Source organism: Leopardus geoffroyi, chromosome C2, assembly GCF_018350155.1.
Source record: "Leopardus geoffroyi isolate Oge1 chromosome C2, O.geoffroyi_Oge1_pat1.0, whole genome shotgun sequence".
Classification (NCBI taxonomy): Eukaryota; Metazoa; Chordata; class Mammalia; order Carnivora; family Felidae; genus Leopardus; species Leopardus geoffroyi.
Window position 1 is genome coordinate 123,198,020 of NC_059333.1, and position 20,118 is coordinate 123,218,137.

The window sequence follows — 20,118 nt, forward strand, 5'->3', positions numbered from 1 at the left end:
ACAAAATCTACAGACAGATCAAGTATTTCCAATGAAAATTTAGAGTCCAAATTGAGATGTCTCGTAAGTGGAAAATACACATCAGATTTGAAAAACTTGTTTCATGGAGAATTTCTCACAAATGATTTTCTATTTGATAACATATTGGAATGATAATGTTAGACATTTTGGGTTGCATACCACATTATTGAAATCAATTTCATCTGTTTCTTTTTATTCATTTAATGTGGCCAGTAGAAAAGAAATAATTATGTATGTGGCTGGAATTACATTTCTGTTGGACAGGGTTGCTCTGCCTAATTAATAGTATACATCATGAAGGCTAATTTTCCCATAGAAATAAACATAAAGTAGAGAGGATGCATTCTATAATAACTGTAGAACTGTTCTGCTTCAATGCTGATTTTTATTTCTCAGCATTATTCCTAATATTTAGAGTAATGCTCCCTCTTAAAACAACTGCCCATTTGGCTTTCTTCAGGTGATTAAGCCAAATTTAGCTCAAGTTCCTGAAGTGCTGACTGTCAGGCTTTTAATTAGCATGGCCTCTTAAAACTTTGGATGGCTTTTATTATAAAACAGAAAATTCTTTGAAGTTTTAATGACACTGCATACTTCAATAATCGCACACTGGTCACCTGTAGAAATTCAGATGTAGGCACTAACAAATGGCTTTTGTGAATTATCATCTAAGGTTGAATGGCAATAGGATTTGAGTTTATAATTCACTTAGTCACCAAAATTAAAAAGGTATAATCCTTTAAAAATAAAGTTTTATTTTCATAACATAAATGTAATAATCTTACACTGGTACTTTATCAACAGTAAAATAATAATCTTATAAAAGAATAATTATATATTGCATGTTGGGTCATATTATGTCAATATTCTTATACTTTTCTAATGAGAATATTAAAATTCACACAAAACGTAATACACTGTGTTTATTTCCCTGAAACTGGGAGGACAGCAAACTTGGGTTGTGAAAGGTACAAATAAAGTGACCTAAGGAGTTCTGCTTCTGATGTGCGTAGGCTTCTAACACACGACCCTCTCACAATACCCTTAACCCTGGAAAAATAGCTCCCCCCTCCCGAAGACCTGAAGCCTGAGGAGTGACAGATTTTGGAGGGGAGCAGAAAAAGCTACTAAAAATGGGTGAGTTCTCTGATTTTTAATAATTCTTAAAAACGGTGATAAAATTCACATGACATAAAATTTATCATCTTAACCACTTTTGGGTGTATAGTTCAGTAGTACTAAGTGCATTCAAGAGTTTTCTGTTTGTTCCCTTGCCCTGAGGGTGGTCACAGTCCTTGTGGAACAAGGGGCTAAAACTCTGATTTCTATCAGATGAGCGGGCCATCTTTCTGGCCAGACGAACGGCACTTCTGGAAGGTGAGGGAGGACTCTTGGAGAGGAGCCAGCCAGGGAAGGGACAGCCCAAACTGTGTTTCAAATACCCAAGTCTCTGGCCGGCCCCAGAACTGTGCATGTGGGGGACAGACTGAAAGCCATCTGCACTGAGATCTGAACTACTGTCCATACGAGGCAAGAGAGAATTTATAGTTTGAACTGAAGTAAGTGAATTGAATTGCCTGTTAAAACGAAACGTCAACCGTTTTGAAGGAATCCGACAATCCAGTGCCATCTTGGCCCAATGGGCAAAATATCCAGGATATAATCTAAACTTAATTGCCATATGAGGAGCCAGGAAAATGTGACCCTTTCCCAAGGGAAAAGACAACAGGGCCCAACCCCAAGATAGCTCAGCTATTTGTATTTTCAAACAAGTATATTATTTATTCTTATAAGTATGCTCAAGGCTATAAAAGAAAATATGCTTAGAATAAAGGAAAAGATATAAATCTCATCAGACAAATGCAACATAGAAAAAGTAATCTAGTACAAATTCTATAATTAAAAGAGATAATATCTGGGATGCCTGGATGGGTCAGTTGGCTAAGCATCTGACCCTTGATTTTGGCTGAGGTCATGATCTCATGACCAAGAGATCTGCTCTGGGTGTGGAACCTGCTTGAGATTCTCTCTTTTTCTCCCCTCTGCCCCCTCCCACTCACACATGCTCTCTCAAAAATAAATAAATAAATAAATAAATAAATAAATAAATAAATAAATAAAGTAATATTTGAAATAAATTACTCACTGAATGGACTTGATAGAATAGGTAAGTGAATGTGTGATAAATCAATATAAAAGTATCCGATTTGAAGAAAAGAGAAAATAAAGATTGCAAGGAAAGAAACAGAGCTTTGATGACCTATAAGAAATCTGAAGTAGAAAGAGAAAAAATATTGAAGAAAAATGTAACCTCAGGGACCTATGGGTTGATATCAAAAAGTCTTACATAATAAGTCATTGGAGTCCCAGAAAGAGAAGAGAGGGAGAATGAGGCAAAAATAATATTCAAACAAACAATGGCTGAGACCTTTCCAATTTTGGTGAAAGACATGTATTTACATGTTCAAAAAGCCAATAAATCCCAAGGGAAATAAATATGAATGAAACTATACCTATCTACCATAAATCTGAAGATAAAGAGAAGGCAGCCACAGAAAAACTGGCATTAAATACATGTGAATGACTGCACACTGATCAGAAACCATGGAAGCTATAGGACCACCGTGTTTAAGGGACTAAAAGAAAAAAAAAATCGATTAGCCCATAATTCTAGAACAAGAAGAATGGCCTTCAAGAAAGGAGGTGGAGTGAAGACATTTTAGTTCATCTCCACCAGACTGGTCTGTAAGAAATGTTAAAGGAATTTTTTTTTTTTTCCTAGCAAAAGAGAAATGATATTAGGAAAACATGAGTCTTCAGGGATAAAGGAAGATCATCAAGAAATGTAAGTATCTAGGTAAGTCTAAGAAACTATTTTTCTCCTCCTATTTCTTTAAAATATATACATGATTGTTTAAAGTAAAATTATAACATTGTGTGCGTGGCTTATAATACATATAATTATAACACACGAGCACTATAGCATAAAAGATGGCAAGAGAGAGGTGGTAAATGTATCTATATGGCTGCAGCGTTTCTGCAGTTTGTACAAAGTGGTAAAATACTAATTCTAGGAAGCCTGTGAAAATTGATAGATCTATACAGAGAGCAAGTAACCACTAAAAATAAAGGAAAAGAGGTATAGCTAAAAGTCAGTGATAAACCAAAGTGGAATTCTAAGAATATTCAAACAACCCCAAAGAAGGCAGGAAAGAAGCAACAACAGAGAAACAAGTATGGGAGGTTAAACAGGTAACAAACAATAAAATGGTATATCTGAATCCAACCACATCAAGAATTACATGAAACATTCCAATAAGAAGGCAGAGATTACCGGAATAAAAATGTAAGCAATAACTATATGGTGCTGTCTACAAGAGATGCACTCTAGGTATAAAAACACAAATAAGCTAAAAGGAGTAGGTAGGAAAGATATCTGATACAATGGTAAGCACAGGAAGGCAGGAGGCGATTAATTAATATCAGATGAAACTGATGTCGAACAAATAATGTTGCCAAAGAAGGGCATTTCATAATTACAAATGGAAGAGATAACTATTATAAAAGCACATGCATCTAATTACAGAGCCTCAAAACATGAAGCACAAATGGACAAACTTAAAGGAAGAAATAGACAATTCTGCAATCATAGGAAAATTTTAGTAATTGATAGAATAAGAACACAAAAAACCAATCAATAAACTCACAGGTAACGTAAACAATGCTGTCAACCGCTTTGTCCTAACTGATATTTATCGACCATTACGTCCAGCTGTAGAATGCACACTCATTTCAACCTCACATGTCATGTTCACAAAGACCATGTATGGGCCATAAAATGACCCAATGAATTTAAAAGCTGAAATCCTAGGGTATGTTCTCTGACCATAATGGAACTAAATTGGAAATCAATAACATTTAACTATACGCAATCTAAAGAAAGCCCAGATATTTGGAAGTTAAACAATACACATTTAAATAATCCATGCACAAAGAAGAAATTGAAAGAGAAATAATTAAAACTGAAAATATTACAAATCAAACATATTGAAATTTGTGAAATGCTGTTAAATTGGTGCTTAGGTAAACACCGATAGCTTTAAATGTATCTATTACAAAAGAAGAAAGAGCTAAAATCAAGAAGGTCCTAAAAGAGTAAAGCAAATCCAAAGTGAGTTAAGGAAAAAAAACCCCTGTTGATTATTACCATATTTAAATCACATATTAGATCATTTAAAATTTTTTTGTAGAAGATCTTCCCACAAGGAAACTCCAGGCCCAGATGGTTTCTTTGGTTTCTATCACGCATCCAAAGAAGAAAAACACTAATCATATATCATTTTGTTTTTAAGAAATAGAGGAGGAGGGAATGTTTTCTCCTTTTCAGAGGCTGGCATTACCCTAATACCAAAAACTGGCATAGACACTACAAGTGAAGAAAATTACAGACCCCTGTCTATCATGAACATAAACACAAAAATCCTCAACAATGTATTAGCAAATTTAATCCATCTCTATAAAAAGGATTATGACTAAGTAGAATTTAACCCAGAAATCCAAGTTTCGGTCCATGTAATTTACCATACTAACAGGAGAAAGGAGAAAAACCATATGGTCCCTTCAATAGATGTAAAAAAAAAAAATTCGCCAAAATTCAAAATGCATACCCAGTAAAATCTCCCAGTAAACTACAAATAGAAGAGGAGTTGTTCAAACTGATAAGGGGCACCTGTGATAAATTTACAGCTAACATCATATTAATGGTGAAATATTAGATCCTTCCTTCCCAAGGTCAGGAACAAGGCAGGAAGCCTGTCCTCACCACTTGACAGTTCTTGAGTGCATATTATGTGCCAGATACTGTGCCGGTGGCTTTAGAGAAGAAACCCTTTGTGCAAGGACCAAATTTCCTCCCATTACAGAGATGAGCATGTTGGCACACAGGAGGGGACACTTGCCCAGTGTCATAACGTAATCGTAAGCCACGGTTTAACTTCTGATCTCCCGGACTTCAGAGCATGCCTCTTCATCACAACTCTTTTCTCAGTAGCATGGCGATGATTATTAAAGGGAGCTAGACGCAGAGTAGAAGCTTCTGGGTCTGGCTTCTTCACACTTTCCCCTCTCAAAGGCCGAGGGGCAAAAACCATGGCCTGTGCTTGTCAGGCCGGAGCCTGGCAGATGCAGCAGGCTCACTGGTGTGTGGTCTCCAGGAGACGCAAAACAGCCCTGCCTGATTTATGTGCCTCCATCAAAGGCGCCATGCTGTCCATCAATAGGAATATTCAAATTATAATGGTATTTCGCTACTAAAAGGGAGTCTGATTGGCTCATTTTCATTATTTAGAGGCAGTTAATTAAAAACCCAGCCGATATTTATTTTGCTCCTTTCACATCACCAGTGATTTCTGGCTGCTAGGCTTTCACAGCATTACAGTTTTATGACTTGACACGGCTTATAGCGGGTTTCTTATGGTTGTGTCTCCCATTACTTTAATTTCAAGCATGGCATTAAAGCGCTGTAAGATTTCAGCCATTACTGGTAAGTGTGAACCCATTGTGGCACCCGTCTTTATGAAAGAACAGACTTTACGGGATCATACTCCAGGGAATGGACCCAGTTTCCTTCTACAGGGAGAGTATGAGGGTTCAGCTTTTGAGCAGGTGAAAGATCGACCCCAACTGTTCTACTGGCCAGTAGCAGGTAACCTTAATGCGAGGCCCATTCAGTTATTTCATTATCTCCTAATGATCGAGAAGGAGTTACGATGCCCAAAAATGGCCCACGTCAATGGTGACATTTCTAAGAAAGCTAATGTTTTATTTCTCAAGAATCATGCTAATTTTGCAATTCACTCTATAAACTATCTAAATACAATATGACATTAATATTGTTTACCTTTGCATCTTTGAATAGAATTAACATTACAAGAAAATGTATCATGTTTATCTGGTGATTCCATACCTGCTTCAGGCAGAGAGAAGCCCTGCTTTGAAACTGTTGCTTGAAGGTTAACTTATCAAGGAGCCAACTGGTGATTAATACTCAAGGTTTATAATCTGTAAATTAAGGAGGAACTAAAAACACTCCCTTTTTTTAGAGCCAAAACAGGCTCTTTGCAGTTTACCTGCAAACAGAAACCCGTGGAAACAGAAAGGCTTGCAAGCTGCCCAAATGAGAGATTAGTAAGTAGCTGTTACTGCCATTTGCAGTCTTTGTTGCCAAAAAAATGAGGGGCGCCCGGATGACTCAGTTGGTTAAGCATCTGACTCTTGATTTTGGTTCAAGTCATGGTCTCCCGGTCATGGGATGGAGCCCTGTGTAGGGCTCCATGCTAAGCATGCCAATCCTGCTTGGGATTCTCTCTCTCCCCGTCTCTCTGCCCCACTCCCTCTCACTCATGCTCTCTCTCAAAAGAAAGACAAAAAGAAATAGCCATCCTAGCTGCTCTTGGCCAACTAACGAAGAACACTTCTTTGTATCGGGAGAACTCCTATAGAAGCTTCAAAACCCAGTTTAAGCATTACCTCTTTTGAGGAGCCTGTGCGGGCTTCTCAGGCTGAGATAGCAGCTCTCCCATGCCTCATGCTTCCCTGGCTCCCTGCACATTTCCTCCTGCATTGTCAATTGTGTCCACACATATTTTTTTCCTTTTGGAGGTCCCAGAGGCAAGAACCTACTTACTCATCTCCTTGACTTTACTGCCCAGTTTAAGGCCTGGCTTAATAGAGGTGCTCAGGGAATTCTTGCTGGATGTCAAAGAAATAAAGTCTCAATCAATTCAAAGGAGTGTGGTATGATGGTTAATACCAGAGTCTTGGGATCAGAAATGACTTGTCTTCAAGTATGAGCTCCGACTTCCCTAACTCTGCGATCATTGGCCAAAATGCATTAACTTCTCTCAAGTTCAGTCTCGTTGTCCGTTAAATGTGAACAAAAACAGAACCTACTATCTTGGGCTATTATGAAGTTTAAAATCAACAAGTTTAAAATCAGCAGGCTGGCACGGAGAAAGGGCACAGTAATTGCTAACTCAGTGGTAGCTCCTCTTGCTGAAGCTGACACTCATTTTCCCCTGATTGTGACCTCACAAGAGAGAAAGGGCCTCTGAGAGGGTCACCATGTGGTGTCAGAAAGATCCCAGCAAGGCCATCACTAAGACTCTGCTTCCAGGTTTCTCTTTGCCAGCGGTCACACCCCACCTCCTTCAAGCAGCCTCATTTGCAGGTCTGCTTAGCCCCTGTCCCAGACCCCCCCTTGCTTCTGGGGCCCTGAACGGTGAGCCCCTGCGGTGGATAGCTGTTCCAAGTACCAGGGATCCTCTCATGTCTGCCCGCCTCCCTGTACTTATCTTTGTAACTTACTTCTGAGCTGATTCCACTGCTCTGTCCTTCCCCAGTTCGCCACAGACACTCTCACGCTGCCTGCATCATCTCCCCCAGTGATCCTGCTGTCGGGGCCTAGTCACCCCATTTGGCAGATGCATCATCTGAGGCACAGAGCAACTGAATGCCTTATTCACACCGGGATCCGGCCCCACGTTTTCCCAGTCCTGTACTCAAACTCTACGCCAAGCCACCTCCTTGTATAGCAAAGCCTCTGGAATCGATGAACAACCTGCAGGTACACAAGACCTCATATTTCCACTCCCTGACAAGTTTTGCCCATAATCCATATGCTGTGCTGAAGTTCCCAAATGTTCAGGTGGGGAACCCCAAAGGGGCAGAGGCATATTTTAAATGTTTAATTCAAATTAAGGCTGGTGTCAGGAAAATCCATATTTTGAGCCACAGAAGAAAGAGAAATGGCAGCCCAATCAATATTACAGAAGTATATGGACTCTTTTACTGTTCTATCAATTCCTGGAGCTAATAAGTCAGCATCTCAGGGGACAGCTTCAGAGTTTAAAACAAAAGTTCAGAGGCCGCTGCCTGTCAGGCATGATTCCAGCTTTCGTTCTGATCAAGGTGAGTAGGAGATGAAGGGCCTTCTCACACATGGCCCAGACGACCCCTGGGCACCTCTCATCAACACCGGGACGGCTGGGCTGATAACAAGCACCTCCGCCGTGGCCGGCTAATTCTTCATCTCCTTGTCATCAATACTGCTGGCAAAGCCCCCACAGAAGGCGCGCAGATTAAAATGTTAAATCAAATTCAGAAGAGAAATTTGAAAATCAATTTTAGGTTCCCGAAGAAAAGGCCAGGGAGGATAATTAAGGCTCGTAACTCCCAGGTTCAGCTACTTTATTTTCTAATTCTGGAGCAAAATAAAACCATTATTTTCCAAGGAATCGGCTGGAAGAAGAATGCAATGGTAGAGCAGCCTCCGTAACTGAGAACCAGGGTGGCCAAGATGCTCCCGGTTCACGGACATGCACTCCAGCGAGCCACCCTATCAGCCGACGGACTTGGGACGCTCTCTCATTTTCTTTTCCTGTACCTTTTTTACCCCCCCTTGGCAACAGAAAGCCAATGCAAATGTGAAAGGTTGGCTGCTTCCAAGTTTACAGTAAATAAGTTGAAAGAGCTGTAGATTACCCAGGCCCCGGTGTCAGGAGCTAATGCATTCTCAATGTAACCCATTTGCAGCAGAGCCAAACTCTGCTTTGACATTTTCCTTCGCTGCACACGAATATTTGTATTATTGGTGCTTTGCTCTTGCTCTCCTTTGCCTATTGTGATTCACACGGACCAGCAATGCTAATAGGATGCTTCATTTCCTCCGTGGGCCAGTGCAGGATAAATCACAGCTTCGTGATCCATTTCACCGTACGGTAAATACCCTTATGCTGCTGCTTACTTTCCATGCAAAACCTACGTGAATGCAGTTCACTTTTAAGCTACCCAGAAATGCAAAGAGAGAGAGAATTCCTCCCTCTCTCAGTAGGGGGTATTTGTAGAAGACCTAGAAGAATTTAATTCCCTGGCTCCCGGCAGCGAAGGTCACATAATTATGTCATCCGCAGTGAGCTCCAGAATTTGGCATACCCCAGAAGAGGAAAATTGACAGAAGGAGTCATTTTCGCAGCTCCCCGGAATTATTAATGTCTCTACTGATTGGGAAGTCTGCACTGCATGTTTCTACACAAATTTATCGGCAGTAGTTTTTCAGTTTTTCATCCTGCTTCAGCTTCCCGAATGGTATTTGGCTTAGAACTTCCATGACAAGCTTGGAGTTCAACTACTTCTATCTTTTGTTGCTTGTATTCTCCCGGCCAATCACACTTCATGCATGGGATATTAGGAATCACGAATGCACACCTATTCCATACTGGACACTGCAGAGGAGGCAAAAGGAATGGGACTCAATCACTGTCCTGTAAGCTGCTATCTCCTTAGGAAGAGGACCTGGGTGTACAGGGAACCCGAGGGCTTTAGACCAGAGAAGAAAGATTCAGAGCTCTTACGCCAATATTTCTCAACCTCAGGTTTTCAAGGATCACCTTCGTGATTTTGGCTAGAGTTGAGGAAGACTTGTGATATTTTTACTTCATAATTTTAAGCAGATTTGATTGTTTCTACTTCAAATAATTTCTAAAGAAGACTTTATTGCTATTGTTTGGAAAACAACACAAGCAGCCACAAAGAGAGAAAGCACTGTTTATGCATTATTTCTAGCTTTACCCTCACAGTGAGGAAACAGACAAGTGTCCATTTCATTAAAATGGAGTAGGATAAGTACAACAGAGAGAAGAGGGGAGGGAGCAATTAATCAACTGTAGGGGTAAGGGAAGGCTTCCTGGAGGAGGAGATTCCTAAACTGGGCTAGAAGGATAACTAGGAGTTCATTAGGAAGACCAGAAAACCCTCCATTCTCCATTGTGGTCTTACTTGTGTCTAGAACCAGCTGAATTGTCTTGCTGTTAATTTACCTGCCGTTGTCTCTGGAACATGCAGAGACAGCACCTTACTGATTATCCAACATGGACATCAAAATCTATTTGCACCAACACTTTTCAAACTGCTTAGGCTGTTGCAGACATGCTCTGATCATTCCTCTTGTGAAACAACTCTAAAATGTTGCCTGTTTTCACATGCAGCATCTCTCATATGCTTTGATTATTGTGATTTAAGGTTTATTTATTTAAATGGTTATTTATTTTTGAGAGAGAGAGAGCACAAACTGGGAGGGGGGTGGGCACAGAGAGACAGGAAGACACAGTATCTGAAGCAGGGTCCAGACTCTGAGCTATCAGCACAGAGCCCGATGCAGCTTGAACTCACAAACTGAGATAATGATCTGAGCCAAAGTCAGACACTTAACTGACTGAGCCATTCAAGTGCCCTTATTTATTTAATTTGAGAGAGAGAGAGAGAGAGATGAATGAGTGGGGGAGGGGCAGAGAGAGGAGAGAGAGAGAATCTCAAGCAGGCTCCATGCTCTGTGCTAAGCCTGACACGGGCTCAATCCCATGACCTTGAGATCATGACCTGAGCTGAATTCAAGAATCAGACTCAACTGACCGAGCCACCTGGGGTTGTGATTTATTTTAAAAACCACACTGCGGCTACTCTCCTTTCCCCAGGTTGTGATTCTCTGCTAGGGTCAGAAGCCCAGCCTCTCTAGCTTGCCAAGAACTTGCCGTGAACTAAAGGGCACTGACCTCAGGAACGCCTGGAGATTTGGTTGCGGTGACAACCCTGAGGTGAAGAATCTATTCGCTGGTCACCTGGCTGTTATGTAAGGGATAACCCCCCAAAGCCTTTTGCTTGGGTTTCCCTCATTTCTCCCCTTGGGGGAACACAATCATTTCACTGTTCTCATAGAGCATGTGTGAAGTAGGCTTGAAAACATTGAGTTTATGCCAAGGATAGCAGCCTCTGGTGTTTCCTCTTGGTGCAACACCATGTGTTGTAGAACGTAGGTTTTTAGTAGGGTTATCCCATTAACCTGAGCCCCCAAGGAATGAGGCAGAGCACAGACCACAGACACAAAGGTAGTGGTGGCTACAGGGGTGCTTGTCAACTTCCACGAAAATGAACCAACTTCTTTCACAAATAGCATTGATTAAATATCACTTGGTTGAAAGTAGAAGCTATGAGTCATTCATTTTCCCCAAAGGACCAGCTTCTCTCAGTCTTATGAGGCCACATCTCGTCTGGGGAAACAGAGTCTTCTGTTTCCATCCATTGGATAACCACAAAATAGTCCCCAATACCTTCTCAGTGTGCAAGACCTTAGCTGGGTGGGAGGTAGTCCACGGAGAATAAAACTGACAGAGACCCTGCAGTCTGGGACCTGGTCTGATGGAAAATGGCAAATATAAATGACTAAACACAAGACTGAAGATATGGTTATAAGTTGGGTTAAATGTTAGGAAGGGAATAAACAGGAAAATAACTGGGGGAGGGGATAATGAGTGAGTAAAGAACCAAAAGAAATGAGATAAACTGGGGAATGGGGAAGGAGGGTGGAGGGTAGCTGCGTAGTGTATTTTAGGTAGAAGAAACAACAGTGCGAAGGCCCTGAGGTAGAAGGGTACAAGCTTCCACTTAGGGAACAGAAAGAGTCTGAACATGGTGGTGTCAGTGGCAGGAGAAGAGTTAGAGAGGTAGGAATGGACATATCATGTTTTTCCAATTCAAGGCTCTCTAGTCTGACCCCAAATTTATTCTTTGAGGACCCCTTCCTTCCTCCCTCCCTTCTTTTCGAGAGAGAAAGAGCACAAGCCAGGGAGAGGGAGAAAGAGAATCCTAAGTAGGCATGGAGCCCTACACGGAGCTTGATCTCATGACCATGAGATCATGACCTGAGCTGAAATCAAAAGGTGGTCATTTAACTGACAGAGCCACCCAGATGCCCCAGGACCCCTTGCTTTCTTACACCCAGCAGGACACAGGGCAAATGTGGCCTCTGTGAGGTTGTTTAAAAATGGCAATCTCCAACTGCCGATTCTGCAAACTTTGATACATCACTAGCCCTGTGTCTGGTCCTATGCTCTTCCTTGCTTGGACACCTAGCTGGTCATTCTGGGAGACCTCTGCTGACATGCCACCCTTGGACCCTCTACAGTGTGGAGCTAGCTAGCGGTGCAGGGTCAGCCCTGGTTGGCTCAGGCCAGACTCTCCCCTGAATGGAATGCCTATGTGGCCTGGAAGCGGTAGCTTCATAACAATGATGAGAAAAAATCATCTAAAATCAGCTAGGTGTCATGTTGCATGCTTTACACATATTATGTCCTATAGACCTTGCGATGACCTTGGAGTTAGGTGTTCTTTTTAACTTCCGTTTAACAGAGTAAGAGGTGGCCGAGGTTTGGAGAGGTTTTGTGATTACCAAGGTTATACACTTAGTGGGTGGCTGAGTCAGCCTTAGAAATCATTGTAGACTGAACTGTGTACCCCCCCCCCCCCCCCCCCCCCCCGCCAAAGACACCTTGAAGTCCTAACTTCAGAATGTGAGTTTATTTGGAAATAGGGTCTTTATAAAGGTAAGCGAGTTAAAATGACATCATTAGGGCGGGCTCTAATCCAATATGATGGTGTCCTTATAAAAAGGGGTTAATTTGGACACAGAGATAGCTATGCACAGAGGAAAGATGCTAACACAGAGCAGAAGGTGGCCATGTGACTGGGGAGATGCATCCACAAGCCAAGGAATGCCAAGGATGGCCAGCCAATGGCCCGGTTGACATCACGATTTCAGATTCTAGCCTCCAGGACAGTAAGACAACATATTTCTGTTGTTTTCAGCCACCCAGTTTGTGGCACTTTGTTATGGCAACCCTGGGGCACTAATATAGAAACCAAGCCTGAGGCAGATAGACTCTTTCTGAGCCACAAAGCCTGTGACCACATTTTCCCTCTGCTGCCATTGAAGTCCACCTTGGTCCTATGTGGGAGCCTTGGAGGCTGAAGAGGGAGAGAAGGTCTTGGAAGGAATGTCTGGTCCAGCCATGGAAGTTCTCCTATCTGTGTCCCCTTCTGCTCCATTACTTCTGTGTGAGCAGATGTGGTTCTAGCATACAGGGAAGCTCTGAGCGTGCTTGTTAAGTACATGAGGAATTATGCATCAGAGTCGGCCACAGAGGCCTAGCCCGTGAGGCACAGACTGGGGGTATTTGTGGAGGGGTTGGGGTCGAGAGTTTACTGCAGATGCTTAACTAGGTTTCCTGCCTTTGCCCAGATTTTCTCAGGAGGAAAGAAACTACTCCTTGTCAGTGTTTCTAAAAGTTGGAGAAATTTCAGAAATAAAAAAAGAAATTCTTAAGTACTTCAATAAAAGGGCTATAAATATATCTGTTATTTCATTGTTATGTGCTGTCCCTTGAGGGAGCCAATCTGATAAGCATTCCAATTTACAACTGGCTGGACAAGGCTTGGAACACACATGGATATGTCGTTTGGCCATCTCAGGAAATAGGGCCAGGCCGTGGTGAGGGCCCTGCTCCCCCTCCAGCAGGGATCCCCCACAGGGGCTGATTTTGGCGGGCTTGCCTGGCTCTCTGACAGGCATGCACTCCCAGCCACCCCTCACAAACATTTCTGGCTGTCCCCAAAGCCCAGCATTGTCAGAGTGGGCTCAGTGGTCAGTCGCACACACTGCTGTCAGGCGGGGTGATTGAACGGGCCCCAGATGGCTCTGATTCCAACAGCAATAGGCCTGGCAGTGCCTGAAATCCCACCACTAGAGTCTATCTGGGCTTGGATCATCCATGCTGGCATTTCCTGATTTTACTTTTGTTTCATTTTCCATTTTTATCTTTATGTGCAGTAGATAAAATTTAGAAATATAAAAAAGTTAAAAAAAAAAGAATGATAATCTTACCTCTGGGAAGCAATCAAAAGTAACTTTTAGGCATATTTGCTTCCAATTTTCTTCCAGTGCACTTTTTTTAAATAGCGGAGATCATGTTTTATGTACAATTCTGTGTCTTACATCTCTGTTTCATATCATAAGAGTGTTTTCCTAGTTCATTAAAGACTCTTTGCAAGCACTACTTTAATGGCTACATACTATTCCATTCTATGGATATAGCTATCATATATAATTGGATCCAAGTGATTGAAATGTAGGTTGTTTTGGGGCAGGGGCCAAAGGGAGAGGGGGAGAGAGAGACTCTTAAGCAGGCTCCAGCCCAGTGCAGACCCTGACACAGGGCTTGAGATCAAACCTTGAGCTGAAACCAAGAGTTGGATGCTTAACCAACTGAGCCACCCAGGAGCCCTGTCATATATAGTTTTAAATATTGGCCAATTATGATGAATTCTTGGAAGTGGAAATACTAAGTCAAAGGGCATAGATATTTTAAAGTTCTTGTGTTTTGCTCTTTTACTTAAGATGCAGCTTCCTGCTTCTCCCTCCTCACCAGGAGGACACATTTTATCATTAATGCTCCTCTGCCCTAATGACAGCCTCCCAGGACATAGAGAAGCCTTCCCAATTGTGGTGTGGACCCTGGCTGAAAGACTATCCAATGACCCCCGGCAAGTTTCAGCCAAAGAGCTACTCTGAAGAGTCACTGTTGCCTCCTTCCCACTCCTGGCAACCTCCACATGACCTTGACCTCCCTGGGATCAGTCCCCATTGACACTCTGGGAGTATATCCTTCTTAATATGGTCCTGGGACTGTCTGCTTGTTTTGGGGCCAGGCTGGTGCCCAAGACTATGAGCAAGAAACAGCAGGCTCCTGCTTGCTAAATGAGATGATCTCAGTTCCTGTTGGCAGACACCCAGTAGCAACTAAAGGGGAAAAGTGACCCATCATTGCTTCTTCCTTCCCCCAGAATGTGGCAGCCCTTTGGGGATTTTCAATTAGCACCTCACTCTCCAGGCAGCAGGGTGGGAATAGAATGGAGTGGGGCAGAATATGCTCACAGGGGAAACCTAGCTGCTAAGCTAATGTGGACAGTCAACATTGACCACTGAAGACTGCAGGCCTCAAGTGCATTTCAGCAGGTAGCAGGCACACGCTGTGATTTAAATCACAGTGATTGTGACAGGAAGGCCAGGAGGGGAAAGCCATCTATAAATGAGCATCTAGTACACATCAAATACTAAATGTGGCATTTCATGTATATCAGCATCCTTAATGTTGTCTACACTCCTGAAAGCTAGCTATTTTACCAAATTTTAGAGAAAAATAAATTGGAGTTCAAAGAAGTTACGTGACTCACCTAAGGCCACAGAGCCAGTAAGCGACCTTCAGGCTTCAGACACAATCTGTCTGCTTCCTACACTGATGCTCCTTTTAGGTACGAGTGTCTAACGAAGCTTCTCCTGGTGGACTCTCAAGGCCTCCCTGCTGCTTCTTCCACAGCCAGGTTCAAATGTACAACAGGGTCCTCATGCCAGTGAACAAAGTCTAGGTCCCAGGTCTCTAGCGGACAGATTATATAGCCCCAAAGACAGATAAACAGAATTACTGCATTTCCAGTCCCCCCTTTCCTAGTTCTAGCAGAGAGCTCTTAGTCTTTGGACAGAGTCCATTAAGTCAGGAGGTTGTAGGCGCTGGCTTTATACAGCTTGAGTGTGTAAAGTGCCTGGAACATAACACATATGAGCAGATATTAGTTCCCTTTTCCCATTAGGGTCAGATGGCTTTGCGGTTCACTCATCAAATATTTACTAAGCATCTACTATATGCCATCCAGAGTACTTCCTATATAGGTGTGCTATCAGGAGAAAGGAATTAGGGAGCACTCACAGCAGCAAGAGATGTTCTTTCCCATAAGTCCAACTGGCAGGAATGTTGTTCCTTTTGGCTTTAAGAATTCATCAAGAAATGATGATAAAACATTCCCAAACCCAGTTCACAGATCTTTCATTATGTCTTTTTCCAAGGAGTCTCATGAGTATGCTACAAATAACCTGGTGGTTTATTTCAATTAAACTGAGACATTGCTCTCTTGTTGGCACATTTTGCCAAGTGTTCTGGGGTTGCACAGTCTGGATTTACAGGACACCTCCTCATAGAGACTGTAAAGAATGTAATATGAAAAACCAACTTTGTTGCAACATTTAAAAGCAAAATCCAGGTAGGATTTGCCTCTTGGGAAGGGGATTTAGAATTTCGGCCAGTTGTCTACTAGATAATTCAGCTAAGTATTTTTAAACTCGTTAGTTGAATATGTAGTTGAAGAAGGAAGAGATGGAGGGATGATGCATAAGGAAGGGGAATCTATGGGAGAAGGTTATGATGTTATCCCAGGATTATCTGGAAGGAGAAAAGCATCCAGCCTCCCTCCCATCCCTGCCCATCACTGCCCTTAGGTGGGGAAGCTGCCTGACAAAGTCTAGAAGGCACAGCCTTGAGTGAGTACTACTTGCTGCCATCCTGATGGCTAACACTGATGGGGGGGTGGTGGGGGTGGTTAGGGTTGGAAGTGGAAAACTGAGCCAAGGTGAACTGCAAAATCAGATCCTCTCTTCCTGGTATTTGGCAGAGGTTAACAGAAGCTAGTCTGTTACATGGTAGTAGGTTCTGGACTGGAAGGCATGCAGACTGGAGCTTGGTGGTTAGGCTGGGTCCTGAGAAAGCAGACCTGCACTATTCGGAGAGGGTGCATGAACCAGAAGAGCAGAGAGAAAGAAACCAGCATCACCAGATTGAGAGACAGATGGAGAAGGCAGTTGCTGGTGATAATTTTCCATTTCTAATGAGCCTTGAATATCCTTATTACACTTCATTTCTTTGATATTTGTATTCTTCCAATAAGGCTTTGCTGTATGGAGTTAGCCTGAGTGGCTTGCTGCCTCTGGCCACTCGCGATGTCCTTTCTAAGACACTGGACAGCCCTCACGATCGGCTTCTGCACAACTCTGCTTCAAACTTGCTATTTTGTAATGAGAAAGCATAAAAGCCAACAAACAGTATGCTACCAAAAAAAAGATGAATCAAGGCAAAAGTCATTAAAAAAAGCAGAAAAGGCAAATAACAAGGCTGAAATAAAAATGAACAACGTAACAATAAAGCTCAAAATAAAAGTTGAGTATGATGAGAGAAGTAGATAAAATATGAGCCACGGATAAAAGTAAAAGTGAGATCAAAGAAAGCCATTAAATTGTCGTCAGCTGAGAACAATTAAAATACAAGAAACAAAGAACAAAGTGAATACTGAAAGAATATAATCTACAAACTATAAAACTGGGATAATCAGGCAATAAAACAAAATGGATAAGAAGATAGAGCTCATCTGGTCCTGGGGCATATGCCAAAGGGTGGAGTTTCCAAGAGCGAAGACTGTCAGGGCCTTTGTGCTAGGGCACAGGCCTCCCACCACTGTCTTCTCATAGCAAGGGGTCCCTGAGCAAATGTTCTCTGGAGACAGACCCCCAGCTGCTGGAGAGCGGGACATGTATCCTTGCCTCTTCCCTTTTTCCCTCTCTCCTTCAATGTGGGCCTCCTTCCCATGCCAGCCCCCTTGTTTAATGCACCAGAGTGAGATTGCAGCCAGATCAGCTGCTCTTCCTCAGCCCCTCCACTACATTCTGTGAACAGCAAAGAGCAGTGCCCATACATATAGTCCATTAGGGAGTCCAAGTGTCAAGATCTAGCACCATACCCTGCCTGCTAGATGGAGAAAGGGAGGCAGAAGGCTAAAGGCCTTGTCTGTCTGAAATTCTGCAAAATGCATAGAAGTTTTGGGTTGGGCTGATATGGCCAGAGGAAATCACTGGGTCAAGAGAGTTGTTTGTGAGCACCTGACCTCCTCCTTCCAACCCTCGCCAGGGTACTGAAAAGGGTCCAACGGCCAACATCAGTCAGGCAATATTGAGATATACTGTGATGCTATCAAAGAGCTCCTTGTATACCAAGGAGACAGGCATGCTATTATGAAAAAGTACTGATTGCATTTATTTATGGGTTATTGGATCACTTAGGCTTTCCATTTCTTCTTGAATCAATTTAGGAAGTTGTATTTTTAGAAATTTGTTTATGTCAGTTAAATTTTCAAATGTATTGCATAGTCATTTATAATACCACTTTATTAACACTTATCATATGATGTTCTCTTCTGTCATTCCTACTACAGGTTATGTCTTCTTTTTTCTTCACTTGGTCATCCTTAACAGAGCTTTATCAGTTTTATTAGTATTTTCGAAGAACTAGCAAATGCAAAGAATAGAAATTAATGAAATAGAATAGAGACGTACAATAGAAAGACTCTTTAGGGCAAAAATGATACCTATAAAAATTAGCTAACAAAACAAGAGAGGAAGGCTAATGTTACAAGGATATTTTGTACTAAGTGCTACCAGAGGCCACTCTAGGCCACTAAAGACACACTAGGCATAATGTGAAATTTCAGTTAGGTTGTAAAGAATGGCAATATTTGCACTGTCTGGGAGTGGGTGGTTGGGTGGGTGGAGTCCTGAGCAAAGGGGCAGAACAGACAGGTTGAGCAACTTGGTTTTTGTCATAGGGTTTAAGGTCACAGAATTAAACAGTAAACAAGGGCCCCATCATAAAGGGCTGTGATGTGAAAGCCAGGGGGAAGGGTTTTATGCCACATCCTGGAGTTGGATGTGGCGGCTACTGAAGGTGCCTGGTAGATGATGGATGCTGTCCTGCAGGAGGACCTCTCTGCAGAGCAGCAGAGGGGAAAGCATCTGAAAATGAAGACTGTCAGGCAATGGGGGCGATTTGAACCCAGTGATGAGGGCCTGCAGCAGGAAGCCTACAGAGAAAACGGAGAAGGGTCTAGAGGCTGAGCAACCAGGAAAGGAAACGAACTGAGAGCACGTGACATGTCCAGTCCAGAAAGTTCTGGCAGGGATGAGTGGCCCATTTTCATGCTCCAACACTGACAGGGAGCCTCCGGCCTCTTTGCTCTGACCCCTTTCCCTCCTGCTGATTGGGAAGCCAGACTCCACCTTGCTTTTCAAAGAGACGATTATGCTTTCCTGACTTTCCCACTGTTGAAGCCTCACATGTGATAGTGTATGTAGGTCAGAGTGATTGTTCCTTTGCCCTAAAATAGAGTTCTTTCTCTCTTGAGCCAACAGTACTGATTGCCAGTGCCCTGCGCACTTAGAGAGCTCTTTCCCCTAAAGACTCTCTCCACACCCTGGCTATGCAGCCCCATAGCCTGAACCAAGTGAAGAGGGAGAGATTTCTTCTGGCTCTTGCTGTTCCATGTGACAGCACATAAGAAAGCAGCACTCAGAATGGACCTTTTGTGGGAGCAGAGTGAAGCAGAAAGTCGATCGTTTTCCATTTGGAAATGTAGTTGTTAACACTGGGCACGTTTTTAATCCCTGGTGGTCACACAAGCAGTAGGGGAAAGAGGTCATATTTCCCTGATGGCTGAGCTGAGTTTCTCCCAAGAATAAGGAACAATAGTCCTCAAAGTTCCAGTGAGATTCTCTCTCGTATTATCACTGTTGAAATAGTGTTATGACCATTTTTGCTAGAGTATGCTCTGCCATTTCTTAATGGACATTATACACGCAGTTCCCTTTATGGCCACCCATGTTTGGAAAATGCTGACTTAACAATAGGTTTCTTAACTGCAATACTTCTCAGAGCCTTTAATATGCTAATTTATACTGTGCATTTCCAAGAGAACCAGTGATCCAGAGAGGATGCATTCTTGAACTACCTTATTGTAGAGCATCTCAGGCAACTAGAGCTTACAGCGTGCCTGTAGGGAAAATGGTCAAAAGGCCATCTCACCTCCATGTTGATGAGCCACCCATGCTCTGAGCGTTGCGTGTCTCTGTGAGGTGAGAGAGACTCACCTCTCTCACTTGCCTCTCCAACAGAATCTCATGGATGCAATGGGATTTTATTGCATCATAACTGGTGATACCAAGTGGCCTAAAGTTATCGTTGTCAGCAAAATGTGTTGTCTAAGGCCTCTCTATCGTTCCCTGCCTTCCCCTTCTTTTCTTTCCTACCAAGTACCCGTATGTTCCCTCTGACATAGTTATCCAAATGTCCTCTCATAAAAAGGGGGAGAATATTTCACACTAAGGCTGCTCACTGGTTACCCACCCATGCAGGCATTCTTCTATCCTCTCATTTAGTCATTCGGAAACAGTCAGTGCTGACTGTGCTGAGTAGAAAGTGAGCTGTAGACCCTGCCCTGGAGAAGATCTCAAGTCCACTGAGAGAGACAGAGAACTAAAAATATAATTACTCTTCTGGG

At 42.6% G+C, this 20,118-nt stretch overlaps 1 protein-coding gene across 3 annotated transcripts in view; it reads right to left on the reverse strand.

Annotated features, from left to right (window-relative positions):
* CLSTN2 (calsyntenin 2) overlaps positions 1-20,118 on the reverse strand; it is a 615,839-nt gene that overhangs the window by 157,360 nt on the left and 438,361 nt on the right. The window contains exon 1 of one of the 3 annotated variants that reach the window (XM_045503481.1): positions 6,707-7,042. The exons of the other annotated variants lie outside the window; for them this stretch is intronic. Coding sequence (XP_045359437.1) covers positions 6,707-6,710 — 4 coding nt within the window. The 5' untranslated portion in view covers positions 6,711-7,042. Of the gene's footprint in view, positions 1-6,706; positions 7,043-20,118 lie in introns of those variants that run through there. 3 annotated transcript variants of the gene reach the window in all.